The 14,390-nt window shown below is 45.4% G+C and overlaps 1 protein-coding gene across 1 annotated transcript in view; it reads left to right on the top strand.

The window, feature by feature from the left end:
* The first annotated feature begins 6,012 nt into the window (after positions 1-6,012).
* LOC134352259 (transient receptor potential cation channel subfamily A member 1-like) overlaps positions 6,013-14,390 on the top strand; it is a 130,342-nt gene continuing 121,964 nt past the window's right edge. Inside the window, exons 1-3 of the mRNA XM_063059549.1 lie at positions 6,013-6,114; positions 7,630-7,716; positions 11,184-11,328. Coding sequence (XP_062915619.1) covers positions 6,013-6,114; positions 7,630-7,716; positions 11,184-11,328 — 334 coding nt within the window. The remainder of the gene's footprint in view (positions 6,115-7,629; positions 7,717-11,183; positions 11,329-14,390) is intronic.

Here is a 14,390-nt window from a genome sequence, read left to right as displayed (position 1 = left end):
GAAGTATTTAAGGGAAACCTGAGGTGGAACTTACAGAGTGGTGACAGTGTGGAATGAGCTGCTAGTGAAAGTGATGGAAGTGGATTCAATTGCAATAATTAAGAGAATGCTGGATAAATACACACGTTAGGGTTATGGTGGGCAATGGTCCAGGTGTGGGCCGTGGCCAAGTGGTTAAGGCATTGGACTAACGACCTGAAGGTCATGAGTTCGAGCCCCAGCTGAGGCAACTTGTGTTGTGTCCTTGAGCAAGGCACTTAATCACACATTGCTCTGCGACAACACTGGTGCCATGCTGTATGGGTCCTAATGCCCTTCCCTTGGACAACATTGGAGTCGTGGAGAGGGGAGACTTGCAGCATGTGCAACTGCTGGTCTTCCATACAACCTCGCCCAGGCCTGTGCCCTGGAGAGTGAAGACTTTCCAGGTGCAGATCCATGGTCTCGCAAGACTAACAGATGCCTTTAAAAAGGTCCAGGTGGAGATCACTGGGACTAGGCAGAATAATAGATCAGCATGGATTAGATGGGCTGAAGGACTTGTTTCTTTGCTGTAACACTCTATGACTCTTTGACGCTTGTGATGCCTGACCCACCAATGTGGATGACTCTTTCTTATTTCAGGGGAAATGGAGGATGGAGAATAAATCCCATGAACAAAGAAACAAAAACTCTCTGAGATTTTACATTGTAGGCTAGATGCTCCAAAGTTAGACTACATTTAACACTCTGTTGCTGTGACAATCATGAACAACATAGCATTTATTTAATCTCAGCAGGTCAAGCAAGGGAATAAAGAGTCAGTGCTACTTGCTGAGAATTTTCACCAGGACTGGAAAGGAAGGTGGCAGAAGCCAGAAATCTCTTCGATTTCTTCCTTCTTTCTTTCCAGTCAAAAAAGTTTTCCAGCTTCTTTCCCCTTTCTTTCCAGCCCCAAAGAAGGGTGTTGGCTTGAAATGTTGAATATTTATTCCTCGCCCTAGATGCTGTCTGATCTGCTGAGTTCCTCCATCACTATGTGTGAGTTACTCTGGATTTGCAGCATCTGCAGTAGCTGTTCAATCTCAGCAGGTCAGGCAACATCTATGGGAGGGGGGGGGGGGGACATGCAGTCAATGTTTCCAGTTTCTTCCTCCTTCCTTCAGTCCTGATGAAGATTTTCATCCTGAAAGGCCAACTGTTCACTCCTCTTCACAGATGCTGCCTAGACTGTTGAGTTCCTCCAGAATTTTGTGTGTGTTCCTGTGGATTTCCAGCACCTGTTCAACCTCTTTTTTTTGATTTCCAGAATCAACGGGTTCTGCTACATACATTGGCTTGAAAAGAAATACAGACGCAGGGCAATCAAATCAGCCTCCAGCAGCAGACACAGAGCAGAAAAGCACCACTGTTTCACCCACTGCAGTGTTCCTTCAGTATTTTATTACGACATCAAAGAGAGGCAATGACAGCCAGGTATCTTCTCCTGTTGACTCATAGCAGCATTTCTTGTCATGTGTTGGAAAATGTTATTTAATCCTTTCTCATATGACAGAAGCATTAAACATGGTTGTAATATTTTCTTTGGTAAAACTGACGGTATTTCCTCTTGCCTTAATCAAAGCCATCCCATTTAGTTGACACAAAAGAAGAGCAGGATGTTGTTCTGCAGCAACACACACAAAATGCTGGAGGAACTCAGCAGGCCAGGCAGCATCTATGGAAAAGAGTAGACAGTCGACGTTTCAGGCTGAGAACCTTCATCAGGACTGGAAAGGGGGTTGAGGGGGAAGGAGTCAGAATAAGAAGATGGGGAGAGGGGAGGAAGAAGTGCAAGGTGGTATGTGATAGGTGAAACCAGGAGAAGGGAGAGGGGTGAAGTAAAGAGCTGGGAAGTTGATTGGTGAAAGAGTTAAAGGGCTGGAGAAGGGGAAATCTGATAGGGGAGGAACAAAGATCATGGAAGAAAGGGAAGGGGAAGGAACATTAGAGGGAGGTGATAGACAGGTGAGAAGAGAAGGTGTGTGAGGGAAACAAGAATGGGGAATGCTGAAGGAGGGGTTCCAATTTCCTGAAGTTTGAGAAATCAATGCTCATGACATCCGGTTGGAGGCTACCCAGACGATTATAAGGTGCTACCCAGATGGAAAGCGGAAAGTGAAGGGGAGGAAAAGATAGAAAGCGGAAAGTTGGGGGGGGAGAGAAGATTTCCAGCATCTGCAGATTTTCTTGTGCTTAGGATGTTCTTCTTGTGTGTTTTAATGCCCTAGTGACTCCTCATGTAGTGGTTATAAGTGACTGATGGAATGACTAGCGACACTCTTAAGGCCGGCCGTCCTCTGTGAAAGTTGCTCTTCTCATTAGATTGTGGTAGAACATAGGAGTTCATGGTAGGAAAGTAGCCGAATGAAGTGAAGGTAATGTCAGAAGTGTAAGAATATACATATCAGCAAAGGGTGAACAGACTTGCTGTTGTTTCTCTTGAAAACGGTTGAAGAATTTATCAAAAGAGACTTGAAAACATAGAACATATAACTTAGAATAGTACAGGCCCTTCGGCCCACAATGCTGTGCCGACCCTCAAACTCTGCCTCCTATATAAGCCCCACCTTAAGTTCCTCCATATACCTGTCTAGTAGTCTCTTAAACTTCACGAGTGTATCTGCCTCCACCACTGACTCAGGCAGTGCATTCCACACACCAACCACTCTCTGAGTAAAAAACCTTCCTCTAATATCCCCCTTGAACTTCCCACCCCTTACCTTAAAGCCATGTCCTCTTGTATTGAGCAGTGGTGCTCTGGGGAAGAGGTGCTGACTATCCACTCTATCTATTCCTCTTATTATCTTGTACACCTCTATCATGTCTCCTCTCATTCTCCTTCTCTCCAAAGAGTAAAGCCCTAGCTCCCTTAATCTCTGATCATAATCCATACTTTCTAAACCAGGCAGCATCCTGGTTAATCTGCTCTGTACCCTTTCCAATGCTTCCACATCCTTCCTATAGTGAGGTGACCAGAACTGGACACAGTACTCCAAGTGTGGCCTAACCAGAGTTTTATAGAGCTGCATCATTACATCGCGACTCTTAAACTCTATCCCTCGACTTATGAAAGCTAACACCCCATAAGTTTTCTTAACTACCCTAGCCACCTGTGAGGCAACTTTCAGGGATCTGTAGACATGTACCCTGAGATCCCTCTGCTCCTCCACACTACCAAGTGTCCTGTCATTTACTTTGTACTCTGCCTTGGTGTATGGGGTGTCAGGGAGGGGTAGCACCTCTGGTGGGGGATCATATCGCGTCCTTTTTAGGGTGGTTAGTCCACCTTTGGTCCCCACCTGGCACTCAGTTCTCACCTGTGGCTCCCCGTAGCTGTTTGCATGCGACAGTGGCCACACCCCGGGCAACGGCTTCGACAAGCCGGCTAAACCAGGTGAGGGTAGCCGACGGGTCTCAAACCCTCGGTGAGATAGGGAGTTGTCTATCCCAGCATGTGAAGACAGACTCCGGCGGATTGAGCGGACGAGACCAATGGAAGGTCCAACGGTCAAGAAGACAGTCTCTGCAAGCGTCGTGGAACGTGTAGAGCAGATCAAGACACAGAAGACGTCCTGGTCATCCACTGCACCTAGTCCCATCTCCAGCTATCTAGACTCTGTCTTGCCACTGGATCCAGATGGGAATTGGGAAGAGAGAGTGAGGCTGACGCTGCGCAACTCTCCCTCACTTAAATCCAAATCACGCGCTAGTCTTGACACCATCATAATGGTGTCGAGGTCCTCATCGACGTCAATGATGGACGAACAACAACTCTGCCTTGGAGTATGTCCTTCCAAAGTGTACCACCTCACACTTCTCCGGGTTGAACTCCATCTGCCACTTCTCAGCCTACTTCTGCATCCTATCAATGTCTCTCTGCAATCTTTGAGAATCCTCTACACCATCTACAACACCACCAACCTTTGTGTCGTCTGCAAACTTGCCAACCCACCCTTCTACCCCCACATCCAAGTCGTTAAAAAAAATCACGAAAAGTAGAGGTCCCAGAACTGATCCTTGTGGGACACCACTAGTCACAATCTTCCAATCTGAATGTACTCCCTCCATCACCACCCTCTGCCTTCTGCAGGCAAGCCAATTCTGAATCCACCTGGCCAAACTTCCCTGAATCCCATGCCTTCTAACTTTCTGAATAAGCCTACCATGTGGATCCTTGTTGAATGCCTTACTAAAATCAATATAGATCACATCCACTACACTACCCTCATCTATATGCCTGGTCACCTCCTCAAAGAACTCTATCAGGCTTGTTAGACACGATCTGCCCTTCACAAAGCCATGCTGACTGTCCCTGATCAGACCATAATTCTCTAAATGCCCATAGATCCTATCTCTAAGAATCTTTTCCAACAGCTTTCCCACCACAGACATAAGGGTCACTGGTCTATAATTACCCGGACTATCCCTACTACCTTTTTTGAACAAGGGGACAACATTCGCCTCCCTCCAATCTTCCGGTACCATTCCCGTGGACAACGAGGACATAAAAATCCTAGCCAGAGGCTCAGCAATCTCTTCTCTCGCCTCGTGGAGCAGCCTGGGGAATATTCCGTCAGGCCCCGGGGACTTATCTGTCCTAATGTATTTTAACAACTCCAACACCTCCTCTCCCTTAATATCAACATGCTCCAGAACATCAACCTCACTCATATTGTCCTCACCATCATCAAGTTCCCTCTCATTGGTGAATACTGAAGAGAAGTATTCATTGAGGACCTCGATCACTTCCACAGCCTCCAGGCACATCTTCCCACCTTTATCTCTAATCAGTCCTACCTTCACTCCTGTCATCCTTTTTTTCTTCACATAATTGAAGAAAACAATCAAAGGTTTTTGATAGAGTGATTCCAGAGAGAACAAAACAAAGGTACAACTAAACACTTTATTAATAACTTTTTTTTGGTAAACAATTACTGCAAATAATAGTCTGTAACTTACGCTTTTGAACCGCCTGTATGACTTGGCATTTTTGTGTGTGAACTGAAGTCTCAAAGGTGCAGTACGGTTGTGGCATGCTGAGCTGGAGACCAGGAAATAAGTCAATGTATGACCATTGCTGGAGTGGACTTGGAAGCCTTCGTAAAATTCAGTTCTGAATGCTATCTGCTAACTTTTATTGTTTGCATAATTTGATTTTTTCTTTCTGCACATTGGGTGTTTGATGGTCTTCTTTTTAATGGGTCTATTGAGTTTCTTTGTTTTGTGGCTGCATGTAAGGAGACAAATCTCAAGGTTGCATGAAGTATATATACTTTGAGAATACATGTACTTTGAACTTTGGGGTAAATCCAAATATAGGCCATCAATATAAGAGATTATCATGTTTCCTGACACTATGTGATGAGGTTATTCAGACTCAGTGTCTATCCTGGTTTGCCAAGCAGTTCATTGCCTAATAATTTTTGTTATGTAATTTATTCTCCCTATGTTCCAATTTGAAGACTGTAGGGCCATGGGAACAACAAAATGGAAATTAAATTGGTTGGAATTGGCTCATTATTGTCACATGTACCAAGTTACAATGTAAATCTTTCACTTGTGTACAATTCAGACAGATCATAGGTGCATCAACAAAGGAAGGTAAACTTTTTTAGGGATTAAGATCCAGTTAAATGATCTTGGATCCTTTCCGGTAAAAAAACAGTTTAAGAACTTCAGTTGTGACATCTGCTGTGGCTGATTGGTCACCACAGATGCAATTTGTCCCACTGCATTCCTCAATGAACAAGTTGATAGCTCCACAATGCATCACCCTTTATTTACATCTTCATGATGGGCCTTGCTTTTGTGTAGATGCACCCATGTGGAAAGCCTCTTTTATTTTTAATTCTTAGCACTAGCTAGGATTGTCAGTATCAAAAATGTTTGCTAATAAGGAAATCATTTCACAACTAGAAAACACTACAAAATAAAATAACAATATTACTCCACATCCATAGATCCATCAAAGTTGCCTTGCAAGTTGATAGGATGGTTAATAAAACATACAGTGTTCTGCATTCATTAGTTGAGGGATTGAGTTCAAGAGCCACATACACAAGCCCAGCAGCTGCAGAGTTCAAGAGCCGCGAGGTAATGTTGCAACTTAGTAAAACTTTGGTTAGACCACACTTGGAGTATTGAGTTAATAGCAATTCAAATACTAGTATTTATAAAATGATGGACAAAAAATGAATATTCAAAATTACCAAACAGAAGGAAACAAGTTACGTAAACACAAGGAATTCTGCAGATGCTGGAAATTCAAACAACACACATCAAAGTTGCTGGTGAACACAGCAGGCCAGGCAGCATTTCTAGGAAGAGGTACAGTTGACGTTTTGGGCTGAGACCCTTTTTCAGGACTAACTGAAGGAAGAGCTAGTAAGAGGTATGGAAGTGGGAGGAGGAGGGAGAGATCCAAAATGATAGGAGAAGACTGGAGGGGGAGGGATGGAGCCAAGAGCTGGACAGGTGATTGGCAAAAGGGATATGAGAGAATCATGGAACAGGAGGCCCATGGAGAAGGAAAGTGGGGAGGGGGGAGAAACCCAGAGGATGGGCAAGGGGTATAGTCAGAGGGACAGAGGGAGAAAAAGGAGAGAGAGAGAAAGAACGTGTGTATATAAATAAATAACGGATGGGGTACGAGGGGGAGTTGGGGCATTAGCGTAAGTTAGATAAGTCAATGCTCATGCCATCAGGTTGGAGTCTACCCAGATGGAATATAAGGTGTTGTTCCTCCAACCTGAGTGTGGCTTCATCTTTACAGTAGAGGAGGCCATTGATAAACATATCAGAATGGGAATGGGCCGAGGCTGGGGTGATATACTGTGTCCGGTGCTCCCGATGTGGCCTTCTATATATTGGCGAGACCCGACGCAGACTGGGAGAATGTTTTGCTGAAAACCTACGCTCTGTCCGCCAGAGAAAGCAGGATCTCCCAGTTGCCACACATTTTAATTCCAAATCCCATTCCCATTCTGATATGTCTATCCACGGCCTCCTCTTCTGTAAAGATGGAGCCACACTCGGGTTGGAGGAACAACACCTTATATTCCACCTGGGTAGCCTCCAACCTGATGGCATGAACATTGACTTCCCTAACTTCTGCTAATGCCCCACCTCCCCCTTGTACCCCATCTGTTATTTATTTATATACACACATTCTTTCTCTCTCTCTCCTTTTTCTCCCTCTGTCCCTCTGACTATACCCCTTGCCCATCCTCCAGATTTCCCCCCCCCCACCTTTCCTTCTTCCTGGGCCTCCTGTCCCATGATTCTCTCATATCCCTTTTGCCAATCATCTGTCCAGCTCTTGGTTCCATCCGTCCCCCTCCTACCTTCTCCTATCATTTTGGATCTCCCTCTCCCCCTCCCACTTTCATATCTCTTACTAGCTCTTCCTTCAGTTAGTCCTGACGAAAGGTCTTGGCCTGAAACGTCGACTGTACCTCTTCCTAGAGATGCTGCCTGGCCTACTATGTTCACCAGCAACTGAGAAGCAAACAAGTTGCTTGCATGTCATGTATTTTTGTGATACGTATCTGTATGCTTTGCCCATGTTAATGCTGGTAACCAAGTAACATCTATAATCTTTGTTTTCAGATTGATCTGGATTTCCTGAACACAATTCTGGAAAATGGAGCAGATATTAATGCCACTGACAGATATGGACAGGGTGTTTTGCATGGGGTAAAGTGAACTTCATGACATTATTTAACTTAGGAAAAGCATTTCACTAATAACCATACCTTGTTTTTAAATTACTAAGATCAGAAGGTGACAATTACACCCTTCAATTCTGCAATATGTTTTAAATAGCTATAAAAGCTTTTTCTTGCAAAATTCAACTTTGTTTACCAACTCTCTTCATCTGTATGCGTTCAATGTATCCAAATGCACGTGGAGTCAGTACAATACAGTCGCAAATACATTTTTTCCTCTTGGTCATTGTTAAATAACATTAACATTAGAGAATGACATCTTGCATTTACAAATTATTTTCAATGTTGCAGCAACTCACAAGGGCATCCAGAAGATCTCTGCAGTATGGAATGATTCAGAAATTAAGGTCCACATCAGGCATCGCTGTCTGGTATGGAACCACCAATGTCCAAGAACAGAAAAGCCTACAAAAAGTAGTTAACAGCACAGTCCATCACAAGAAAAGCCCTCCTCACCACAGAGCACATCTACAAGGAACATTGCCACAAGAAAACAGAATCCATTATCGAGAACCCCTACCATCCAGGCCATGCTCTCTTCGCACTACTGTCATCAGGAAGGAGGTACATGAGCCTTAGGTCCCACACCACAAGTTCAGAAACAGTAATTACCCTTCAACCATCAGGCTCTTGAACCAGTATGGATAAGTTCACTCTGATAACTTCTGAACTGATTCCACAACATAGAGATTCATTTCAAGGACTCTAACACATATTCTTGGTATTACAGTATCTAATATTTACTTTTTAATAATAATAATAATAAATAAGTTTGTCTTCTTTTGCACATTGGTTGTTTGCTAGTCTTTGTGTCATGGTCCGAATCGGGGTCCCTTTAAATTTACCTTGTTTATGTTACGATCCGGACCGTTGATTCCCTGTTTTTCCGTGTCCCTCGACTTTGGTGATTAGAGGCAATTAACGCTCGGCTGAACCGGTAGTTTATAGTCTCCGGCTTTCAGCCGTTCGGCGCGGGAGCGTCTGCAAAGTCATCCAAGGTACGGTGTGCCGATGTCATCTGGCTGGAGCAAGCCTAGTCTCTGCTGAAGCGAGTGCCGGTAATTCGCCTTTCCTCACCGGAGCAACCCTGTCCAGTTACCTCGTCAAAGCGAGTCTGCAAAGTTTCCTCACCGAGGTGGGTCCGTCAGTTAACTCGCTGGAGGGAATCAAGAATTGCGGTCTAGTGTTCCCCGGCTGAGTCGAGAGCTCGCCACTACCCGGAGGCTCCAAGTCAAGTCCTGGCCCTGGTGGCATTCTAGCACCAAGTCAAGTCCTGGCCCTGGTGGCTTCTCAGTTCTACTCCAGTCCTGGCCCTGGCGGTCTGTGATTCCTGTCCTACCCCCTTGTCTGAATTCCTTCTCTGCTCCTCTCGCCTCTAGCCCTCGTCTGCAGCCCCCACCAGCACTTCGGTCTAGTTCCATCACCGGAGCTAGATAGGTACTGTCTGGTGTTCATTCGTGTTGGTCGTGTCTTGTCTTGTCCTCGCCTCCGTGGGGTAAGTCAGGCCGTCTTGCCGTTGCTCCGCTGGGGGTCATGTTTTGTCTTGTCTGGTCCTCGCCTCCGTGGAGTAAGTCAGGCCATCTTGCCATTGCCCCGCGGAGCGTCATGAGTCCCGGCCCTGTGTCCTGTACCCAAGGAGGGGTCCCGGCCCTATGTCCTGTACCCAAGGAGGGGTCCTGACTCTGTGTTCTGTGTCTGTGTCCATGGTTCCATGTACCTGCTCCCCGAGACTGAGGCTCTGTGTTCCCATGTTCCTCCTCTCCCTAGCCCATGTCATGCCCTTGCCTGGTTCTGGGGTCCGAGTCCGAGGCAAGACCCAGGTACTGGGTCCTTGCCCAGTCTCTGGCTCAGAGTCCATACCCTAGCATCTTCATGTCTCCTCTAGTTCTGGGAGCCAATTCCGAGCCCAAGCCCAGACCTTTGGTCCCAGCCTAGTCGTAGTCCTGAGTCCTTGTCAAGTTCGCTATTTCCTGCTCTTGCCTTGCTCTCCTGGTATCGAACAATAAACTAAATCTAAGTAACCTCACAAGATGTGTCTTGCATTTGGGTCCACCCTTGCTCCCAATGCCCCGCCTTTGTGACACTTTGTGAGTAATATTTTTCATTGATTCTATTGAATGTCTTTGTTCTAATCTGAATGCCCGCAAGAAAATGAATCTCAGGGTGGTATATAGTAACATGTATGTATTTTGATAATAAATTTACTTGAAAATTGTCAGAGCCCTATCTTCCATTGATTAAATATAATCGACAATAATTATGAATAAAACAGAAAATGCTGGAAAGGATCAACAGGTCAGGTAGCATCTGTGGTGAGAGAAAAACAGAGCTGATATTGTAGAACATAGAACAGTATAACACAGGAAATGGCTATTCAACCCACAATGTCCACAGTGACCATTTAAACTGAGCTATCAGCTGCACATTATTTTTAGATTGATCATCTCAGATGAGAAGTGCAGAAAGGGAGGAGGGTATAGGCTAGGTCCCTGGCCTTGAGAGTTGGTGGTGTGTGGAATAGGTTGAGCCAGTGAAAGCAGGCAGTGTCTAGCTCCATCATTCATCTTGTTACTGAATTACTGGTGTCCTCCATCCTTTGCAACACACACAAAATGCCGGAGAAGCTCAACAGGTCAGGCAGCATCTATGGAAAAGAGTGAACAATCGACATTTCGGGCCAATACCCTTCTTCAGGACTGAGAAAGATACCAGAATAAAAAGAATAAAAGAGGAAAGAGGCTAGCTAGAAGGTGATAGGTGAAGCCAGGTAGGTGGGAAAGGTCAAGGGCTGCAGAAGAAAGAATTTGGTAGGAGAGGAGAGTGGACAGTAGGAGAAATAGAAAGAGGAGGGGACCCGGGGGAAGTGATAGACAGCTGAGAAGAAGTAAAAGGTCAGATTGGGTAATAGAGGAGGGTTGAGAAATTTTGAGTGTGTCTATCAGTTTTATTCATGCTTCATACAGATCTTTTAAACAATTCAGTGTAGTGACAAACAATGTAATGAAATGCACACAAAATGTTGGAGGAACTCAGCCGGTCAGGCAGCATCTATAGAGAGGAATAAACGGTCAATACTTCGAGTTGAGACCCTTAATTAGGACCATGAATCTAATGAAACGTTGTTAAATACATAAACCATTTATAGACCTCAGTTAGATTTATTATATCAGCTGTTCCTGCTCATCAGCTGTTAACTCAATAGCATGCATGATACATAGTGGCCATAAAATTTATTCCTGCAAATAATGTAGACATTTCAGATTAACTCAATGAGAGGTAAATTCAGCAAGTCCTCTTTGTCACACCATCAGCATTGTAAATTCATTTTGGACTCCAAAAAGAGCTTTGGAGAAATTCTTAAGAAGACTCCAAGAACTCTAAAAGATGCCGGCATTCACTCTGTAGCCTAACCACATTTCATCTCTGCGTTGACAGGCTGCACTAAGATGGCACCCCGATGTTGCCCGGTTTATGATTGAGAGGCACGCTGATGTTAACAAGCCAGATAACTATGGTGTGACCCCACTCCATGTGGCTGCAGCGGCTGACTATCCTGAAATGGTGGATTTTCTACTGGACTGTAATGGTAAGACTAATACCATAGAACCATAAGACCATAAGATATGGAGCAGAATTAGGCCATTTGACCCATTGTGTTTGCTCCGCCATTTCATCATGGCTGACTAATTTTTCCTCTCAGCACCAATCTCTTGCCTTCTTTCTCTATCACTTCATGCCCTGACCATTCAAGAATCTGTCATCCTCTGCCTTAAATATACAGAAATACTTGGCCTCCATAGCCACTTGTGGCAACAAATTCCACAGATTCACCACCCTCTAGCGAAAGAAATTCCTCCTCATCTCTGTTGTAAAAGGATGCCTTCTATTCTGAGACTGTGTCCTCTGATCTTAGACTCTCCCACATAAGAAACATCCTCTCTACATTCATTTTATCAACTCCTTTCAACATTTGATAGGTTTCAATGAGGTCCCTCATTCTTCTGAATTCCTGTGAGTACCTGAAGCAATGGTAATAATATGACAACATTGCTGTACAAAGTTAATGAAAGAGGAGGAAAGTAATTTCTTTGGCCTGTCATTGACACCAAAATTAACACGTGCACACACTGACCCAAGTGTTTCAGGGGTTATTCAGTGGTGTCATCCGGTTTCAACACAGTTACTATTTTGTGACGCCTGCTCTAACTGAGAAAACCTGGATGGGGTCATACCCAAAAATGAATTTTGCTGTCCACTGCATTCGTTAAGGATGATCTGTAGGATGACTAGTTTAATACCCATGAGGGGTATGGTAGTGCTTCACTATTAGACTAAGAACTTGGACCACTGATCCAGAAATTAAATCCTACAGGTCAACATTACCATGAGACTGCTGGATAGATATTAACACTCATCTGGTTGACTAATGTGCAGATTAGGCATCATTACATCGTCTGACTTATACAATGACTCCAGACCTATTAAAGTGGTTATCTCATCTTCCCCCCTCAGTTCAGGAGTAATTAGAAACAGGCAAACAAACACCGGCACAGAGAGCATCTCATCCAGATGCATCACAAGCAACTTATCTGCCTAAGACTCCAAGAAACTGCAGAGAGCTGTGAACACAGCTTTGTCCATCACACAAACCAGCTTCCCCCAGCCTCCCACTGACTCCATCAGCACTTCTTGCTGTCAACATCCAGACCATGCTCTCTTTCACTGCTGCCATTGGGAAGGAGGTACAGGAGCGTTAGGTCCCACACCACTTGGTTCAGGAACAGTTATTACCCTACAATCCTCACTCACCACAACACTGAACTGATTCCACAACGTATGGACACTCCTGTAGCCATTCCCATCAATAATAAGTATACCACATTGAACACTGTTGGAGGAGATATTGGATACTGTATGAGGGCAAAGTTACAGGGAGCAGGTCTCTGGAACTGAGTCTGGCTCTGTGACTCAGAAGAGAAGGGAGGAAAAGAGGTGAGCTGTGGTGATAGAGGATTCATTAGAAGCGATTTCTGGTTGGTTTATTCCCTCCCAGGTGTCAGGGTCTGGGTCGTCTCAGACTGAGTCTACAGCATTCTTAAGTGGGAGAGTGAACAGCCAGAGGTCATGCTTCATGTCAGTACCAATGACGTGGGTAGGCTGGGTGATGAGGTCTGCAAAGTGAGTTCAGAGAGTTAGGTGCTAAGTTAAAAGACAGGACTTCCAGGGTTGTGATCTCAGGACTGCTACTAGTATCATGTGCTAGTGAGGCCAGAAATAGGAAGATCATACAGTTTAACACATGGCCAAGGAGATGGTGCGGGAGGGAGGGCTTCAGATTTTTGGATCATTGGGCACTCTTCCAAGAAAGGTAGGACCTGTACAGAAGGGATGGTTTGCACCTGAACTGGAGGGGAACTAATATCCTAGCAGAAAGGTTTGCTAGTTCTGCATGGGGGGTGGGGGTTAAACTGGAGCTACAGGGGGATGGGAACCAAAACACCAGAACAGATAGTGGAGTGATTGTGGAGAAAGATCTTGTTAAGCCTACATACAAGGTCAGGGTTTCAGTCGAAGCAAGCAGCTGAGAAGAAAGGAGTGAAGAAATCAGGTAGAAAACGTCCTTTTTTTTTAAACACTGCTCATGGAGAAGGGTCTGCACTGCGCAGGCGCGTGACATAGAACACCAAGGTTTAAAAACAGACCACCGGCCATCATAGTAGCGGCCATCGTCGGAGTGGACTGAGTCAGAGTGGGATGGCTTTGGCTCAACAGGTTTCGGCGAGAACAGGCAGAGGCCAGGGTAGGTTTCCAGTACGTTTTTTGTTCAGATTGTTTAGAGTAGAGAGAATGGCAGGCGGGATGTTGGAATGCTCCTCTTGCAGAACATGGGAAGTCAAGGAGCCCTCCGGTATCCCTGACAATGACACCTGCAAGAAATGCATCCAGCTGCAGCTCCTAACAAACCGCGTTAGGGAACTGGAGCAGGAGCTGGATGACTTGCGGATCATTCGGGAGAATGAAGAGATTATAAATAGTAGCTACAGGGAGGTAGTTACGCCAAAGGAGCAGAGGACAGGAAATTGGGTCACTCTCAGGCGAGGGAAGAGGAAAGGGCAGGCAGAGCAGGGTTCCCCTGTGGCCATTCCCCTCAACAACAAGTATACCGCATTGGATACTGTTGGGGGGGATGACTTACCTGGGACAAGCTGCAGTAGCCGGATCTCTGGCACTGAGTCTGGCTCTGCAGTGCAGAAGGGAGGGTGGAAAAAGAGGAGAGCGGTAGCGATAGGGGACTCGATAGTTAGAGGTGCAGATAGGAGGTTCTGTGGTCTGAGAATCCAGGATGGTTTGTTGCCTCCTGGGTGCCAGGGTCAAGGATGTCTCTGATCGCTTGCATGACATTCTGAAGTGGGAGGGTGATCAGCCAGATGTTGTGGTGCACATCGGTACCAATGACATAGCAAGGAAGAGTGAGGAGGTTCTGGAGAGTGAGTACAGAGAGCTTGGTAGGAAGTTGAAAAGCAGGACCTCAAGGGTGGTAATCTCAGGATTGCTACCTGTGCTACGTGCCAGTGCGGGTAAGAATAGGATGCTCTGGAGGATGAACAAGTAGCTGAGGAACTGGTGTAGGGAGTAGGGTTT

The sequence above is a fragment of the Mobula hypostoma genome, chromosome 9, assembly GCF_963921235.1.
Source record: "Mobula hypostoma chromosome 9, sMobHyp1.1, whole genome shotgun sequence".
In the NCBI taxonomy this organism is placed as follows: Eukaryota; Metazoa; Chordata; class Chondrichthyes; order Myliobatiformes; family Myliobatidae; genus Mobula; species Mobula hypostoma.
The sequence above is the reverse complement of the archived record's forward strand: the minus strand, read 5'-3'. Positions and strand labels throughout refer to the sequence as shown.